The sequence below is a fragment of the Orcinus orca genome, chromosome X, assembly GCF_937001465.1.
Source record: "Orcinus orca chromosome X, mOrcOrc1.1, whole genome shotgun sequence".
Taxonomy (NCBI): Eukaryota; Metazoa; Chordata; class Mammalia; order Artiodactyla; family Delphinidae; genus Orcinus; species Orcinus orca.
In genome coordinates this window covers 117150651-117170423 of record NC_064580.1, presented here as the reverse complement: position 1 = coordinate 117170423, position 19773 = coordinate 117150651, and the positions used below count along the sequence as shown (strand labels likewise).

Here is a 19773-nt window from a genome sequence, read left to right as displayed (position 1 = left end):
GTTTCTTTGGGAAAACTAAAGGCACTTCTTGGGTCACCCAGGAATTTAAATGCTCTTTCTCATGAAGTTTGACTTTTGTTCTAAGAGCTCGTGAAAACACTGCTGCCATTAACTGTAACTTGCACCTTTGGGATTAACTGTAACGTAGAGAACACTGCATGAGTGGACCCAAGGTACTTAGTAACTGTGACTTAGTAAATTCCTTAGTAATTGTGACTATGAATATCTTGGCCTCCTTTCAGGGTGGAATCTATAGATGAGACAAAATCCTACCTCATGAATATGAGTTAACCATTTATTTCTAGAAAATGTAAAACTAGGTAGCTTGCACTCAGTATGTGGGTAACAGATTCAAAAGAAGAGAGTGGGGAATGCATTTTAAGAGTGTAACGGAGAAAACAAAATTCAAGGCCTGGACAGGGGTCACTTCCCTGAAGACTAGGATAATGTATTGGTGGCTTATACAAATACCAGATTCCTTACTGGCTCTCTCTTTTTTCTATAACCTCATCTTTTTAAAAGAAAGTCACCAGATCTCAGCTCCTTTAAGAAACCTCCTAATCATTTTCTGCTTCAGATAAATTAACAGAAGTAATTTAATAGGGTACCTGAAAAAACTAATTTCAATTTGACTATTATCAAAGCCAAAACAAAGTTTTAAGATTTTTTTTGGATCACCTATGTTTTCAACCTTGTCACCTCCCAGCGGTGGAGAAGGAAGCACTTTCCTGTTAAGTGCAGAGAGATTATTTCCTGGTTCGTCCTGATTGTGAGGTCTATAAATAGGGCTACATTTGTAAGGAATACAATATACTGTACTTGACATTGATCAAGTACCGTGTCAACTCTCGGCTTAGAGGCGAAGAAATTGGAGAGGGCCCAGAGAAAAATAATGACTATAATTAAAGGTTTGGAAAATGGGATCCAGGACAAAAACTATATAGGTAAAGTTGAGGAAATCTGATGACTCTTGGATGCCTTCTTTATTTTCTCAACGTTTTCAGCTTTGAGGAAGCTCAAGTATATCGGAAAATGCTTATCATCAATCAAAGTGCTACCAAAATCTAAGGGATTTTTGAATCCACTTCAAAAATAATGGACGGACTCTCTATAGAGATTCTTTCAAAGGAGGATACATCCCTCTCTACTTCTTTCCCATAATTCATTCATTCATTCAGCAAACACTGAATGCCTATCATGTGACAGGCAACGTTCTAAGTATAGACAGAAATCTCTGTCTTCTTGGAACTTACATTCCTGGAGGAAGAGAGCTGGTAAACAATAATAACACAACAAACATAAAAAATAGGTAAATTATAGAGTATGTTAGAAGGTGATATAAAAATAGAGCAGGTGAGGGAGATCAGGAATGGAAAGAATGCAAATTTAAAAGGGTGGAGAGGATAGGCGTCTAGTAGCCAGTAAGAGTGAGCAAATTGATGCAGCTAAAACGAATTCTGACAGGGCTAAGGGCAAAGGATGGTGGTCACACTTTGCATTTACCTTGTGATATGCAGTTTACAACATTGTGCCAACCAGTCAGGAGGCACTGGAGGAGTTGGTGGAGTTTGGAAAAAGGGGTGAATTCTGTTTTGGCCATAGTAAGTGTTAAAGGCCACAGGATAGAAATAAATGATCAGCAGGGAGTTGGAAATGCAGGTCTGGAGCGCAGGAAAGACATTTGAGATAGAGATGTCGACTTGGAATCACTAATATTGACGATGGCTGAAAGCAGTGGGTATGAATAGGTGAGCTGGCCAAAGGAGAATACAGTGGAAAGAGGTCAATGTAAAATGTCTATAGTGTAGTGGATGAAGACAAAGAAAAAAATTGAGAAAGGAGAGTATATTTTATCCTGATCAGAGAGACAGAAGATGGATGGGCCTTTGTTGTTAGCATCACTTTATTCCTCCCCTTTCATTTCTCCCTAGTGTAAACTGGTTCTCTTCGTGACGAAAACACTCCCGCCGCGCTACACCCTTTTGGGCGTGAATCTTTCTCATAGACCTTTTGAAGGTAAGGAGAAGGGAACTAACTTTTACTGAGTGTCCCCCGCGTGCGACGTGTTTGCGGCTCCAAATGCCGGGTGGTTTTCCTCTACACCCCACCCGCCCCCTCGCTTTCACACCCTTGCCTCCTTCCGCGGTTCCCAGTAGTCTGAAGTACAGGAAAGGTCCACAGAAAACAAAGGGCACAGCTTGAGGGAAAAGCAAAACAAACAAATAAACATTCCCAGCCCTGGGGTAAGGAGCCAGCACTGACCGCCTTTAACCACCGCCTGCAGTGCCCAGGGTCCCTCTGCCCCGCCCGGAACTCTCCACAGGCCCCGCCCCCTGCCCCGCGGCCCGCGTTCATTTGCTGGCGCCCTTCCACTCCACTTCCCCATTGATCCGCTTGCGCCTCTTCTTTTACGCCGTCCGCTCAGCTCCGCCCCTCGCAAAGCGGCAGCGCGGCGGAGGCCCTGCCCCTCGGTACTCGCGGACTGTTTTCCGTGTCGCTTCCCCTTCTTCCCGGCATCCCCGTTTCCGCTTTCTCACGGCTCTTTGGTTTTCCCACCTCTCAGGCGCTTCGCGCCCAGGGGTTCACTGACGTCATCTCTCTGCGCTGCGCGGACACCCGCCGGTGGAGGAAGGAATAGCTCCGCCGCCCTTCGCTTCTTTTGTTGGGCTGCTACTCCTCCGGAGTCATGGCGCCGTCGCTGTGGAAGGGGCTGGTGGGCATCGGCCTCTTTGCCCTAGCCCACGCGGCCTTTTCCGCTGCGCAGCGTAAGTGCCTGAGGGACGGCGATCGCTTCCGTGCGGGACTCCGGGGGCGGCGTGTGGGCGCACCCTTGAGGGAGTGTAGGACCGCGTGTCCCGGGAACGGTCATTTGAGACCTTAGAGTTTGGGGTGGCTGTGAGAAGCAGTGCGGGGCTCCCCGGTGGAAGGCTTGGAGTCTGAGTTTGAGAAGAGTGGGGCACCTGGGGTTGCAGCAGGGTTGGAAGTGGGTGTTGGGGAGAGGGCTCAGTACGGGACCGGTGGGCTGCAGGGTAGGCAGAGAGGGGATCTATCCGGGAATCCGGGACAAGTGATGTCAGATCCAGCGTGGGGCTGGCAAAGTTTCAGATCGAGGACCTCGGATGCTCATGGTCCCATGACAACTAGGTGGACAACGTCTTGGGCACTCCTGGGTTGTCCAGGCGGACTGACAAGTTAAATGACCATTTGCCTCAGGGAGGCACTGTGATGCGGGGCAAAGAGCACTGGACTGAGGGGCTGGTTCTTAAAAACTTGCTTTACCGCTAAATCTGTGACCTTGGGCACATCATGTCCCTTCTCTGAGGCTTCACTGAGGTGGATTTTAATTCTTGCACTTTCTATGTCAGAGAGTGATTGGGAAGTTTAAATGAAAAAAAACAAAAGTGCTTTATCACACATATACAATTGTATTGTCAAGAGGAAACTTGGAGTCCAGCAGAGGATGCAGTGCAGTGAGACAGCTGATCTGTTTTGAGGTCTACCTTCTCTCCGAGACCAGGAGTTAGCAAACTCTGGCATGTGGGCCAAATGCAACCTCCCTCCTGTTTTTGCCATGAGCTAAGAATGTTTTTAGATTTTTAATTTGCTGGGGGAAAAAAGCAAAAGAATATAATTTTATGATCCATGACAATTATATAAAATCCAAGTTTCAGTGTCCATCAGTGAAGTTTTATTGGCACACACCCACGCCCATTCGTTTAGGTATTGTCTGGCTGCTTTCTAAGGGCAAAGTTGAGTAGTTACAATGGAGATAGTAAGGCCTGCAAAGGCTAAAATATTTATTATCTGGCCCTTTACAGGAAAAGTTTGCTGAGCTCTTTCCTAACCTATAGAGCCCATAAGGGCAGGGACAATGTGTATTTTGTTCATTGCTGTAATGTCAGTGCCCAGCACAATGTTCCCAACTAGGTACTCAATAAATTTGTTGAATGAAGGAAAGAAATTCAGAGTTGAACTTTATTTGCTACATTACTTTCCATCTTCAGGAATAAAGTAGCAAATGAAATGTGAATTCCTCAAAGCTCCAATTGTTTTCAAGATAAAACGTTTTGTTCTATTTATTGTACATAATTAAATGATCCAATTATTAAAATTACTCTTTACATACAGGTATTATGACAACATTTGTCTGGCAGAAATTCAGCTTTATTTTTTTAAAATTTATTTTGAAATTTTAGATTTACAGAAAGGTTGCGAAGATAGTACGGAGAGTTACTGTATACCCCTCACTCAGTTTCCCCCATTGGTAACACTTTACATTACTATGTTATAATGTAACAACTAGGAAACTGACATTGGTATACTACTATTAAGTAAAGTCTAGCTTTTATTTGGATTTCACCAGTTTTCCCATTAATGTCTTCTTTCTATTCCAGGAATCAATCCAGGATATCATATTACATTTAGTTGTCATGTTTCCTCAGGCTCCTCTTTCTGTGACAGTTTCTCCAAAGCTCCAATCTTGAATGACAACAATAATAATAGCTAACATTTATTAAGTGCTTACCATGTGCCAGGCACTGAACTAAGCATTTTACGTGTATTATGTAATTCAATACTACCAAAAACCCTGGAAGGTAGATATGATTGTTATTATCGTCTTTGAAAGATGAAGAAATTGAGACATACTGCTAGGAAACTTGTGCAAAATTACAGAGATGATAAATGGTGGGGCTGGGTTTCAAAGACAAGCAGTTGGATTCTAGAGCCTGTGTGCTACACTGCTTGGTAAAATTCAGTCTTGAGTAATTGCTTGAAATTGCGCTGTGCTTAGGTGCTAGAAGGTGCAGTGATGTCCTGAGGGAGTTCAAAGTCAAGTGGAGAAAGAAGTGCATCAAGCAACAATCACCATAAAGTAATATAGATGCTATGCTAAAAGTATGTAAAAATACATGGAGATGGGAGTAGTCATTTTTCAGGGGGTGGGGGGAAGGGGTTAAGAAAGGTACCTAGAGTCTGGCTGATCAAGTGTGGTCTTTAGCCCAGCATCTTGGAAATCATCTGGGAGCTGGTCAGAAATGCAGAAATTCAGACACCCCCACCCCAGATCTATGGAATCAAATCTGCTTTTTAATAAGATCCCCAGGTGATTTGTATGTACATTCATTTTAGAATAGCTTCCCTAGAGGAGATTAGGATACAGTGGTACTGCGTCATTTTCTACAATAGACTTCAGCTGTAAAATCTTACTGTCCTAGAGCAAGGAGATAGATGACTGAAGTCCAACCCCTTCATTTTACAGATGAGGAAATGCCCTGCTAAAGCTGGAGTTAGAGTCAGATTAGGCTTCATGCAAAGAAGAAAGGTAGCTGGGAATTGAACAGGCAGTAGGAAGTTAGCCAAAACCTATTTGGGTATTGGTTTGATTTTTCTTTTACACCTGTCCTTATGATGAAACCTGTGAGATAAAGCTTCAGAAATGTCTCTAAACACATTCTCTTTTAAGAGCCAGTGCATGCTCACTCACAATAATTTGAGGTTTTAAGCATGTTATTAAGTAGGGATTGTGCAAGATTCCTCTAGAATTAGGATTTTGTGTTTTTATGTGAGGTGAGCATGCCTTGTGGCATTTGTCACTGCAGTGGGACCTCTTTATAATTCTCATGTTGGAAAGAGACCAGTATTTACCTTTGAGGCTAATTGTGTCCTGTCAGATTGTGGCAGCAGGTAGCACCCTGGGGTGCTGTGCCATGCTGGTCTTTGCCGTGACGAACTTTGTCATGGCAGAGCTTCTATCCTGTGTCTCATTTGATCCTCATATTCCCAATTTACAGTTGCAGAAATTTAGGCAGTGAAAAGATAGATACTGTATTTTTTTGATTCTCAGGCACATTCCACCTCCCACTCCTACATTTTAACACTCTGAAATTGAGATACATGTTACAATCCACGAGGGTGTCTTACATTGAATGAGATTACGACAAATTGAAGAGCTGGTATTATGATCTCGGCTTTTCAGCTTCCAAATCCTGATCCTTTTCCTTCATACCTTGCTGCCTCCCGAGGCTAAGGCAGTAGCAGAATTATAATTAAATAATATAAGCAGCAATTGATGTCCCGGAATTTCTCCTATTCCAACACCCCCCAGCATATTGTCTCAGGAAAAACATTTCCATAACAATATTACTTTGTCCATATTATGTGATGGTGGTGCTATTTCAGAGTTGAGATTTTTTGTAGACTTAATTTTTAAATAATTGTGATTTCTTTGACCAGATAGTGAAAGAATTTCAGAGAATTCTAGTTTTCCTGTAGTAATGAAAGAAAAATTATGTTTAGGTATTTCTTCCTCATATTTGCTCACTTTTCACTCTTCTCCTGTTTTATAAGGTGACAAAGCAGGTCATGATGGGAATAAAGTAGTTCAAGATCAGACTGACTGCCTTAGAAGATAGAGGTTTTTGAGGAATCCGAGATTAGCATTACTTTTTGTAGCACATGTCAGTTGCTTCTTTGGTATATAGATTTGCTTGCATTTTAAGAAAAATGGGCTACAGTTTCTTTAATGGTATGCTTCTGGTTTATAGATCGTTCTTATATGCGATTAACAGAAAAAGAAGATGAATCACTGCCAATAGATGTAAGTTGGTCATTTATATTCCATTAAAATATATATAACCGAATCACTTTGCCATATACCTAAAACTAACACAATATTGTAAATCAACTATACTTCAATAAAAAATATATATGTATATATATTTTAAAAATCAGCCACATAGCTTAACATATATTTTAAATTTGTTTTGGTTTTTTATTCTCTTAATTTTCCAGAGATGAAATAGCATATCTGTTATCTACATTTTGTCACTCATTATAAAACCCAAAGATTTGGAAACAAAAGATTTCTGTTTGGTTTCTAGAACTTAGTTTATTTTTTTGGCCATGCCGCACAGCTTGCAGGATCTCAGTTCCCTGACCAGGGGTCCAACCCGGGCCCCCTGCAGGGGAAGTGTGGAGTCCTAACCACTGGACAGCCAGGGAACTCCCTAGAACTTAGTTTATAATAGTCTTTCTAGAAGTTGCTCTGTCTGTAGTCTGAGATGGACTTAAGTTGATTATTTGACTTTATTTTTTTTTTAGAAAATTCCTTTTATACATAAAGTTTAAAAACAAGTAAAACTAACAAAACATTGTTTAGGGACAGATACATAGGTGGTAAAACTAAAGAAAAATAGGAAGTGCTTTTTTTTAAAGCTGAAATAATATGTGAACTTCACTCACAGTTTTTTATCTTTATTGGATTTTTGTTTTGTTTTTTTGCCTGCGCCGTGTGGCTTGCGGGATCTTAGTTCCCCGACCAGGGATTGAACCCGTACCCCCTGCAGTGGAAGCATAGAGTCCTAGCCACTGGACTGCCGGGGAATTTCCCCTCCCCCCTTTTAAAAATCTTTATTAGATTTTAAAGAACAAAAGTAGTAAGTTCTTTGTAATAGAATCAACCAGTAAGTGTCAAAAGTAAAACTGACCCCATACAATTAAAAAAAAAAAAAACTGACCCCGTTGCTCACAATTCTACCTCTACTCCCAACAGTTTGGAGTATATCAGTAGTTTAGTTTTCTTCTATGCATAAACAACATTATCTTTGTGTATGTATAGTTTTACGTAATCAAAACACAGAGTGTTTCTTTTAAAAAAGTTATGTGTATATATGTATACTTTCATAACTAGCTTTTTATTACTTAACAATTTATCTTGACATATTTTCATGACAACTCATAGATTTACCACATCCTTGTTAATGATGCCTATGATTGCATTGTATGAAATGGGTCTTGGTACACTGGTGGTGGGGATGTAAACCAGTATAACAGATGACATTAGATTTTAGTTTAGAAAGAGTAATAGCTTGTGGCTAATTTTGACTTTAATTGTCATAATTAAAGACATGGTGGATGTGGCTATTAACTCATTCTCCCATCACCTTTGTTTTGTGGTAGATGCGTGCACACACACACACATATACACATTTATATCTGTTTAAAATAACTTTCTTCTGTTTACAAATGGGAAAATTTGAAAAATACAGAAAATCACAATCAAGAAAATAAAATATGCCTGTAATCCCATGTTGGTTAATATCAAACATTGGAAGTTTTTGCTTGCAGAACCTCTTTGGAAAGCAGTTTCGTATTACCTAATAAAGTTGAATTTGTGTATACTCTACACCAGTGGTTGCACTCCCGTGTGTCAGGAGACATACACAAAGATATCCATCCTGATGTTGTAGAAGTCACAGACAGGAAACAGCCCACATAGCCATCAACAGTAGAATGTATAAATTGTGGGATTTTCGTGTAATGAAATACAATGAAAATGAATGGACTACAACTATGTACTTCAACAGGGAGGAATCTCACCAAAAAAAAAAGCTCAAATGGGCAAAAGTAAGCAGTGTATGTATTAGAGGTACATACAGAGCTGGTAAAATTATAAATAAAAGCAAGGAACTGATTAATAAACAATTGGGGACAATAGTTAACTGGGAGGGAGGGTGAAGGATATAATTGGAGAGGGGTTCCTGGGCCTTGAAAGGTACTGGTAATGTTCTATTTCTTAAGCTAGGTGGTGGCTGAGGGGTGTTCTTTTTATACTCTGTGATATTTAACAATAATACATTAAAACATTCATAGTTGCTCTTAGAAGCTGGTAATAGTTGATAACTGAGTTCTGAATGGCTTGGTACCTGTTTTTGCTATTTGCGCAAAACCCAGAAGTATCTTTGCAGCCGATTCACAGAACTTATAGAAGATACTGTTTTGTCTGAGTCCAAATCATTTAAAGTGAGACTCCTTGATAGGATCTAGAAGAAATACCTGTTAAGAGGCTAGAAAGAGATGGAGAGAAAATTGTAAATTTTTATAATAATATTTGTATGTTGTTTAGTAATTTCAATCTTTATACTCACAGATAGTTCTTCAGACACTTCTGGCCTTTGCAGTTACCTGTTATGGTATAGTTCATATTGCAGGGGAGTTTAAAGACATGGATGCCACTTCAGAACTAAAAAATAAGTAAGTCTTTTCCTTTTCATAGGCATTTAATTTCGTGGGGGTTTTGCTTCATTTACATAATTTAAAATCTATGTTTTTTATGGTACATAAAAGTTGGTTTTGTTTTTACATTTCGATTATGCAGTTTGTATGAGTAACGAGGTAAAAAAATTGAGGCAGTGTTTGATGTGACAGGAAAAATGGAAGTTGAATGACAGATTATTGACATTAGAATAAGATGTTATGTTATGGTTTCTTAAATTACTTGTTGGCTGGTTGGATAGATAGGTGGATGGAAATAGATATATAGGAAGATATTCCCTCAGGAATTTTTTCCTTCTTTCTTCCCCACCCGCCTTGCTTTCCCCTCTCCTTCCTCCCTCCCTTCCCTCCCTTCCCTTTTCCTCTTCTTATCCTCTTGACCCAGCTTAATCTTTGGAAGATTAAGAGGTTTTCTGTTTCCTCTATCACTTGAACCTAGTCTGTGACATAAACTCTGCTCTTAGGCCCTTTTCTATCCTTGGACTAAAGTATATGTGTTATTCTGCTTTCTTTTTTTCTCCTATACTACTTCTAAGCTATTTTCATGAGCTTTGCTTGCTTTTCTTTTCTGTATTTCTGAATTGCATAAAATCATCCTTTAGCTTTATTCAATTCCGTCTCTGGACTTTACCCACCTTCTTGATCCTAGAAATTTTAACACAGTATTTCCTTAGAAGAATTCACAATAAGGATTTATGTGTTAGAGGAAATTCATCCTCTTTTTACTTTTACTTTTTAATTTACATTTTAAATAGTCACATCTCAGGCTTCCCATTTTATGTTGGGGTATGCTTGGGTTTTCAGGCGGGCTGACTTTGAGATTTGAGTTTTTATCAAAAGAAAAGTTCTCTTTCCTTCCAGGAAATTAATATTTAAAAACAAACCAATACCAAAAGCCATACACTTAGGTGTTTGTGAACTTTTTTTTAGGCTGCATATATCTCACTGGAAAGATGAAAGGATACTCCACTATCACTACCCACTACAGTTCTTACAAAGAGTCTACCAAGAATCACAGGCAAGGGGCTTAGAAAGAAAGAAGTAAAACAGAATGGCATTAAGTAGGTGGTAGCAAAATACATGAATTTAGTAGGTGGTAGCAAAATATACGAGTTTGGACAACAGCAGGTACAGAAGGGCCAAAAGGAATTTTCCATTGTACTTGATTCTTGGAAGACAGATCTGTACAATTATCAGATGGCTTGAATAGTGAGGGCCAGGTGAGAATAATCAAAGTTATAATCTATGTACTGTTTTTTTTTTAAGGACTATTTGGCATGGGCTAGTGTTAGATTTATAGAGGTGATTAAAGTTGAGCGATTATTTGTGTTTTCATAGGCATCTTGGAAGGAATGCCTGAATTAAAAAATTTGAGGGTTTTACGTTGCATTTCCGGGTTTCTTATTTTCCTTGTACAGGAAGAAAGTGAGATACAGTATGTTTACCAATTATAGTCTGATTTTATGGATTTAAACTTAGTTAAAACTATAATCCATAGCAAAATCATAATTTATTAGAAGCCTGCTTATTTTCAAATAAGCTTTTATAAAGGTTTATCTAAAATTGATGCTTTTTTTCTTTTAAGGACATTTGACACATTAAGGAATCACCCATCATTTTATGTATTTAATCATCGCGGTCGAGTACTGTTCCGGCCTTCGGATACAACAAATTCTTCAAACCAAGATGCATTGTCCTCTAACACATCATTGAAGTTACGAAAACTTGAATCACTGCGTCGTTAAGATTTTTACAAATTATAATAACAGAATAGGACAGGACACAGAGCTGGAATATTGGAGTTTGGGGTACAAAACACTCCCCCCCATCAGTATTTATATTGATCTTTCAGACCTAATTGAAAAAGTCTATGACCCTTGTTTATACACTGTTAATCAAATCATTAATGCAATATAAGTTATCTGTGAAATGAGTCTTTGATCTTTCATAGAGAGAGAATTCTTTTTTCATCTAAAACAAATTCACATGTTTTGTAAAAGTCACTGTTTTGAACACATTTCTTTGAAAAATGATGGTTTTGTAATTATTTATTTTCTTAGATTTCTTTTCTTTTGCACTACAGTTTTTAGGATCCTTTTGGAGATAGTGTGACTACTGCATTTTGCAGCGTGAATGATAGTAAAATGGTCTTAAGTTCTTAACAACAAATGGACTTCTCTAAAGAGACCAAAATGGTGACTTATCAGTTTTTCTTATGCCCCCTAAAAAGTGGCTCTGCTTCAGCAGATACTTGCCAGTTTTTAATTTACCCATTACTTCTCACCCTACCCCGCTCCCATATACCTCCTAACATCAGTCTTGTTTCATCCCTTCTCTGGGGTTCTGTGTGCAGCGAGCAATTTTTGTGTCAGAAATCCTTTGTCGTAACAGATATACTTAACGAACTCAGCTTGCTGTAAAGCTACTTGTGTTCTCTTCATTTATTGGTAAAAAATGTCCCGAATTGATCATGTAGTGTAAGAATAGTTGAAGATAGACCAAAAAGACCATCCATGAATTAATTATCCTGCCTGTGTAGAATAATAGTAATCACTGAGGAAAACTGATTACTTGTCATTAGCCAGTTTAACTTATTCAAAATCTGTTATTTTATTGCATACTAATGAATTACTAAAAATAAAGGAAACCTCATTAAAGGTAGACTTCAACAGAATTGGGCCAAATATGTTTTAAATATTTGGAACTCATGTCTTTAAAAATAATTAAGGTCATTGAAGAAATTGTTTCATAGCTTCTGATTTGTTTTCCATCTTCATTGTATGTTGCTGAAGGTGAGGATGAGGGTACAGAGAAGAATTTTTTTAGAAACAATAATTTCAGTTTTAGGGGAATTTGGCTAGCTCTTTGATCTGCAGGAAGCTTAACATTTCTACATTTCTTCGTAGAAAACATTGCTTTTGTTGAATCATACAGGTATGGAAACATTGCTTTTGTTGAATTGTATAGGTATAAAGGGAATAACTGTATGCAGATTTGAAAAGGAAATGTGCTTTAGGCAAGAGTCATGAGATGTCCTTATCCTTGAAGGCATTTTTTCCTATTAGTAATGAACCTCAGCTCTTCTCTTCTGCCTGGTAACACAGCCTGAAGTACAAGATTATTTTGTCATCGGGTTTTTATTCATTGTTTAATTTTGTTTTGCCAACCCAATCTGTCTGTGGAACACTGACTCTGCTCTCTAAGGAGAACAAAGTTAGAAATCTGTTGAAAACCTAAAATAATTTAGAAATGAGTTTAAAATGTGAAGTCAGGGGTTAAAGTGGTTGTATTTAAATCAGAACAGTGTATGAGAAACAAGCTCCTTACATCAGGCCTGTGTACCGTTTCCTCAGGTATGACTTGATTCGCAAGAGCGTCTTATTTTCTTCTCTCTGGGGGCCTGTCTTCCTTTCCTAATATGTTTTAATAATAACTTTACTGAGGTATAATTCACATACCTTACCATTCACCCATTTAAAGGGTACAATTCACTGGTGTAATATATTCATGAAGTTGTGCAACCATGATCGCAGTGAATTTGAGAACATTGCCATCAGCCCAGAAAGAAACCCTGTGCCCTTTAGCGGTTACCTGTCTTTTTCCCCCAATGCCTCCCAGCCACTAATCTACTTTCTGTCTCTGTAGATGTGTCTATTCTGGTCACTTAATATGAATGGATTCCTGCAGTATCTGGGCTTTCATGACTGGCTTCCCAAATATGGTTTTGTTCTATGTGGAGTGAGAACTTCTCCTCTTGAGAACTGATTGCTGTAAAAGGAAGTGGTTTGTAAAAATCAGTAGATGTAAGGAGGGAGGGTCACATACCTAACAGGTTTCTCAGTCCGTCTTATGCTGAATAGTTTTTTCTCAGAACCAAGCATTCATGATATGTTACTACTTATAATATTTTTGTCTAGTCTCTAGAATGGGTATTGATATGGATAGCCCAGTCAGGAAAGTCCTGCTAAATATGATGCCAAATAACGTGGCAAATAATTGACATAGCAGTCTTCAGTTGTGTCTAATTTTGCTAGGAGCTTGTATACCTCTGATCAGGTGAGCTTCCCAAATTTTTTCTTTAATTTCCTCCAATGAATTTATGCTGTCTTTTAAAAGTAGGTACCATAGGATTTGGGTGATTTGGGTGCTTCATAACAGCGCTAAATGGATTAAGTTCAGAATTCTATTTATACTACTATGAGGCAGTACTAAGGTAGCCAAAAATGTAGTCATGCGAGCTAGTTAAGCCTGCAGTTGACTGTGATTTCAGTGACATTCAGAAGTGTGTACTGTTGAAGGCTCTCTAGAATATCGGAAGACTTAATGACCAGGGAACCAGCCAAATGCTATGGCCCTAGTGGGCCAGCTGCAGAAAATGCAGATTGGTGAATTAGAGACTGTGATGCTCTGTAACTCCCTAATGATTGTTTTCTAAGCATTGTGGCTTATTTTTGAGTGGCATGACAGCATCCCCCTGGTTGTATGTGGCCTGTTTCCATGATGTACTGAGTAGTGTTGTTTGTTGTGAGCATCGATGCCTGTAACACCAAGCTAAACACAGTCTTTTGGATATGTTTCCTCTCTTTAAATGACCTTGCCCTGTCCAATAAATAAATGATTGTCTCACCCTGTTTTTGGTAGTGGTTTTTTTTTTGTTTTGTTTTGTTTGTTTGTTTGTTCGTTTTACTTTTAATCTCATTTTCTTCTGTTTCTCTGTCCCCAGAAAAACGTAAGATCTAATTTTAATGACTGTATTTTTTCCAGTGTGATGCTGTTTTACTAAATTCAGTGGATACTTTACTTTTCATTGTACATGTAAAGTCTTACTGCAATTTTATGTTTTTTTAGAGTTGAAATAGAATGTGTAATCTCATTTATATTTATATTTATGAATTATCGAATGCCCTTTGGAGTATAAGAATATTGGTCTTTGAGTAGCAGTGTCTAATCATTCCAGCACAAATGTGTTGTATAGCCAAACTGCCATGACAAAATGGGAATTTATACTTAACAGGAAATCATTATGATTAAAGCATCAGGGGACAAATCTAAAGTTTAATGGAAATCCAAGAGGAAGTTCTGGTTCACAAAGCTTGGCGTTTATCTGCAGTATTTTGAAAGATAGCACTACTAGTATTCAAATCTACACAGGAATATCTCAAACTAACCTACTAATCAAGTATTCTTTTAAAAGGAAAAAAAGAAAGATAATATATGCACATGGCAAAAACCCCAGATGGTACAGAAAGGCATGAGGTTAAAACCTGCTCCCTTCCCTCCTCCTAATACCTCTCTCCAAAGGTCACCAGCTTTAAGTGTCTTGTATATTCTTTCAGGAAAAACGTTATTTGCCAGCAAATATATACTTAAAAAGTTTTTACATTAATGGAATCAGACTGTATACACTCTTCTGTACCTTGCTTTTTTTGCTACCTGTGTCTTATAAGATCTTTCTGTATCAGTATGTACAGAAATACCTCATTCTTTTTAATGACTATGTGGTATTCTAATATATGATGTGTAATAAATGTTCAAACATTTATGGGCTTTCAGGTTGTTGGCAATGTTTTACTATTGCTAAACCATATTGCAGTGAACTTACTTGTACATATAATGAGATTAAACTAACAAGGTTACTTCCTAGCAATAGAATTGCTGGGTCAAAGGATAGTTTTCATTTTCAGGTCAGTAGTTGTTGCCAAACTGATCTCCAGAAATCTTTGCCCAATTATGCTTCCACATATAATGTATAAGAATAATTATTTATGAGGCTTTTGCCAATACTGGGCCCTCAACTTTTTAAAATTTGATCATGTGAAAGTGAATAAATGGTATTTTGCATCTTAATGAAGTTATAATGCATTTTAACGAAGGAGATGGAACACATTTTCATGTTTATTGGTTACTTATATTTCATTTCCTGTGAACTGTGTGGTCATGTTCTGTTTTCTATTAGATGATTTGTTTTTTATTAGTTTGTATGAGCTCTTTGTAAGCTAAGAAAATTGGTCCGTTGTCATATGTTTAATAATATTTTCCTGAGTTTTATTTATTTATGTAGTTAAACTTATCAGTCTTTATGGCTTCTGGGATTTGTGCCTTGCTTTAGAAAGGCCTTCTTTACATTTAAGAATAAATTTAATGTATTTTTCCAGTACTTTTAAGTTTTTTTTTTAACCTTTAAATCTTTGCTTCATTTGGAATTTATTTAGGTGGAAGGAGTGAGGTAAGAATTCAAGATTTTTCTCTTCCAAATAGCTATCTGGTTATCCCAACCCTATTTGTTGACTTTTTTCCACATTGATTTGAAAAACCATCCCTCATACATTGTTTCCATATATATTTAGATTTGTTTCTGAACTCTGCAGTCTTTTGCAAAAATTACCAGTCTTTTAAGTTATTACGCATTTTCATATTTGACATGGCTAGTCCATACCACAATATTATTTCAGGATTTTTTTTCCCAGTTATTCTTGCATGTTTATATTTCTAGATGAACTTTAGTATCATTTTATCCAATTCTAAAATCCTATTGATATTTTTCCTAAAATTTTATTTTGAAAAATTTCAAACTTACAGAAAGTGTGAAAGAATAGTTTGATGAGTGCCAAAATACTTTTCATTTAGATTCACCATTCCTAACATTTTGTTACTTTTGCTTTTGTTCTCTCCAAATGTGCCTCTTTCAAAACCCTCCTGAATTGTTTGTGGTGAGTTACAGACTTCATCATCACACTTCATCACATCACGACGTTCCTAAATATGTCAGCATGCCTCTCCTATGAGAGTGAAGACATTTTCCCATTTAACCACAATACCATTCTCACACTTAAGGAAAGGATGAACCATCTAATCTATTCAAATTTACCCATGCATCCCCAGAATGACTTTTATAGCTGCCCCCACCAAGGTTCACAAATTACATTGGTTAGTTTGTCTCTCTAGTCTCTTTTAAATAGTCCTACCTCCTTTTTAAAATGGTATTTTCTAAATAAACTTATTTTTTAGAACTGTTTTAGATTTACAGAAAAATTGGGAAGATGGTGCAGAAAATTCCCACATAGCCCGCCTCAGTTTCACCACTGGTTAACATGTTAGCATGGTACATTTGATAACAATCCTTGAACAGATATTGCTACATTATCTTTACCTGGAGTTAATGTTCGGATTTCCTTAGTTTTTACCAAATGCCCTTTTTGTGTTCCAGGATTCCATCCAGGATACCACATTGCATTTTTAAATTTCATTTTTAAATATTTATTTATTTATTTGGCTGTGCCGGGTCATTTAGCTGCGATGTCTTCTTAGGCTTCTCCTTGGCTGTGACAGTTTTTTAGACTTTCCTTATTTCTGGTGACCTTGACAGTTTTGAGGAATACTGGTCAGGTATTTTTGTACAATGTGCCTCTACTGGGATTTGTCCAGTGTTTTTTACCATTATTAGACCTGGATTAGGTGTGCCATTGTTCTCATACCCAGGGCATACATTTATTAACATGAATTATAAATGTTGATTTTTTTTTTTTTTTTTTGGCTGTGCCACGCAGCTTGCAGGATCTTAATTCCCCAACCAGGGATTGAACCTGGGCCATGGCAGTGAAAGCGCGGAGTTCAAACCAATGGACTGCCAGGGAATTCCCTGTTGATGTTATTCTTGATCACCTAAAGCAGTGTTTGTCGGGTTTCTCCATTGTAGAGTTACCCTTTCCATACTGTCCTCTTTGGAAAGAAGTCGCTGTGCACAGCCCACACTTAGGGAGTAGGGAGTTATGCTTCACCTTCTTGAGGATGGAGTATCTACATCAATTATTTGGAATTCTGCACGGGAGGTATGTCTCTTCTCCCCCACTTGTTAATTTATTCAATATTTTATTTATATGAGTTTGGCTCATGGATATTAATTTATTTTGTACTCTGGGTTATCATGTAATACTACTTCATTTTGTTGCTGAAATTGTTCCAGTTTTGAACATTGGTAGCCGTTTCATTTGACTCTTGTGTCCCTTTGACATCACTCCCTTTGACATAACTCCCATTACTGTGGATTTTTTCCCCAGCATTTCTTACTTTCTGGCACTACGAGATGTTCCAGGCTCATCTTGTATATTTCCTTCCCCAGTCCTAGAGTCAGCCTTTTCTCCAAGGAACCTGGTTCTTTTTATTGGAGAATGGTATTAGAAACCAAGATCTGGGCCCTAGTTGTGCTCAGTTGCTCCTGGGGTTTTGTCTCTTCAAGGCCCTTCCAGCTAACAGAGCAAGGAAATATATGGGTGTGTACTAACCTGTGCCTATACACATATGTATAAATATTCCTATATGTAACATCTGTATTTCTATTAAGTGAAACACAAGTTCTTACTGATGTTTGATCCACCACATGTATCATTCTAACCTCCTCCCCTTGCTTATCTGTAAACCACCCCAACACTGAGAGACCTGGTTCCCACCGTCTGCTATCCACTTACTTGAATTGTTTAATTCCAGTATACAAGTGCAGTGTTTTCAGAATTGTTAACACGTATTCCCATGGGAAACAACTTTTTCAACCAAAGCACAGTGATTGTGTAAGGTTTTTTTTGCCATTCGTTTTATAGACTCCACTCATTTCCAAAGTTACTTAGGTCAGCACATTTCCTGCCCACTCTCTTCAGTACGTTTGTTTCAAAAATTTGTAATAGATTGTTTTGTCACATTCTGCATTCTATCCTGGGATTCCCCTGACCTAAATGATTTTTTAAAATATACATCAAGTTTCACTTTTTGTGATCTAAAGTTCAGTGGGTTTTGACAAATCCATGTGTTATGTATCCACAATTGCATTATCATATAGAATAAATTCACAGCCCTAAAAATCCCTTGTGCTTCACACGTTCAACCTCCTCCTTCCCCTGAGCCCCTGTTCACCACTGATCTTTTTATTGTCTCCATGGTTTTGCCTTTTCCAGAGTGTCATATAGTTGGAGTTATACCGTATGTAGCCTTTTCAGACTGGCTTCTTTCACTTAGCAATATGCATTCAAGTTTCCTCCATGTCTCTCTGTGGCTTGATAATTCATTTTTTAAATCTCTGAATAATAGTTTCTTGTATAGATGTTCCACAGTTTGTTTATCCATCACCTGTTGAAAGACATTTCCAGGTTTTGATGATTACGAATAAACACTCACATGCAGGTTTTTTGTGTGGACCTATTTTTTCAAATTAGTTGGGTAAATACCAAGGTGCATGACTGCTAGATCATATGGTAAGATTATGTTCAGCTTTATAAGAAATTGCCAAGCTGTCTTCCAAAGTGGCCTTACCAATTTTGCATTCCCATCAGCAATGAATGACTTCCTGTTACTCTGCATCCACGGCAGCAATTGGTATTGTCAGGTTTCAAATTTTAGCTATTGTAATAGATGTGTAGTGATATCTCATTTTAATTTACAGTTCCCTAATGACAAAGGATGTTGAGCATCTTTCATATGTTTATTTGCCATCTGTATTTCTCTTTTGGAGAAGTATCTGTTTAGATCTTTTGCTTAATTTTGAAATCCGGTTGTTTTCTTACTGTTGCATTTTAAGAGTTCTTTGTATATTTTGAATACAAGTCCTTTACAGATACGTGTTTCGCAAATATTTTCTCCCAGTCCATGGTTTGCCTTTTCATTCTCATAACAATGTCTATCACAGAGAAATTTTTATTTTACTACAGTCCAACTTATCAATTTTCTCTTTCATGTATCAGGCTTTTGGTATTAAATTTAAAAGCTCATTTCCAAACCCAAAGCCATCTAGATTTTCTCTTACGTTTTCTTACAGAAGTTTTATTGTTTTTTATTTTAAATTTAGGTCTATGATTCCTTTCTAGCTAATGTTTGTGAAAGATATAAGATGTGTCTAGGTTTTTTTTTTCATACAGACACCCAATTGTTACAACACCATTTGTTGAAAAGACTCTGCTTTCTCCATTGAATTGCCTTTGCTCCTTTGTCAAAAATAGGTCAACTATATATGTGTGGGTCTATTTCTGGGCTGTCTACTCTATTCCGTTAATCTACATGTCTACTCTTACCAATACCACACTGTCTTGATTACTGTAGCTTTACACTAAGTCTTAAATTTGGGTAGTGTGAGCCCTCCATCTTTGTCCTTATTTGTCAGTATTACATTGGCTATTCAGGATCTTTCATCTTTTTCTATAATCTTTAGAGTCAGTTTGTCGATATCTACAAAACAATTTGCTGGGATTTTGATTGGGATTGCTTTGAATCTATAGATCACATTGGAAAGAATTGACATCTTAATAATATTGAATCTTCCATTTTGTGAACATGGAATATCTCTACATTTATATGGATCTTGTAGTTTTTCACACGGAGATCCTGTACATATTTTGTTTGATTTATATGTATTTCATTATCTTGGTGCTATTGTAAATGGTATTCTTTTTTAAATTTCAAATTCCAGTAGTCATTGTTGGCATTTAGGAAAGCAATTGACTTTTGTATATTAACCTTGTATCTTACTCCTTTTTATCATTATTTTAAAAATTCAGGAATGGATCTTGAATTTTGTCAAATGTAATTTTGGTATTTATTGAGATAGTCATGTGTTGTTTTCTCCTTTTACCTATTACAATGGTGAATTATAAGAATAGACTTTCAAATGTTGACCCAGTTTTGCATTCATGGGATGAAACGAATATCCATTAAAGATAACAGCGTGCTAGGATTTTT

At 37.4% G+C, this 19773-nt stretch overlaps 1 protein-coding gene across 1 annotated transcript; it reads left to right on the top strand.

Moving 5' to 3' along the window:
* The first annotated feature begins 2372 nt into the window (after nt 1-2372).
* On the top strand, nt 2373-13685 carry MMGT1 (membrane magnesium transporter 1). The gene is made up of 4 exons (XM_004278737.4): nt 2373-2765; nt 6546-6598; nt 8930-9033; nt 10640-13685. Exons 1-4 carry the CDS (start codon nt 2687-2689, stop codon nt 10797-10799), a joined length of 396 nt encoding a protein of 131 aa, XP_004278785.1. The 5' UTR covers nt 2373-2686; the 3' UTR covers nt 10800-13685.
* Nucleotides 13686-19773: the final 6088 nt, after the last annotated feature.

Bases quoted from the DNA above. Each gene is read 5' to 3' on its own strand.
- MMGT1 (XM_004278737.4), top strand. From the start codon at position 2,687: ATGGCGCCGTCGCTGTGGAAGGGGCTGGTGGGCATCGGCCTCTTTGCC. The intron at 2,766-6,545 runs GTAAGTGCCTGA...TCTGGTTTATAG, and splicing joins GGCCTTTTCCGCTGCGCAGC to ATCGTTCTTATATGCGATTA. The intron at 9,034-10,639 runs GTAAGTCTTTTC...TTTTCTTTTAAG, and splicing joins ACTTCAGAACTAAAAAATAA to GACATTTGACACATTAAGGA.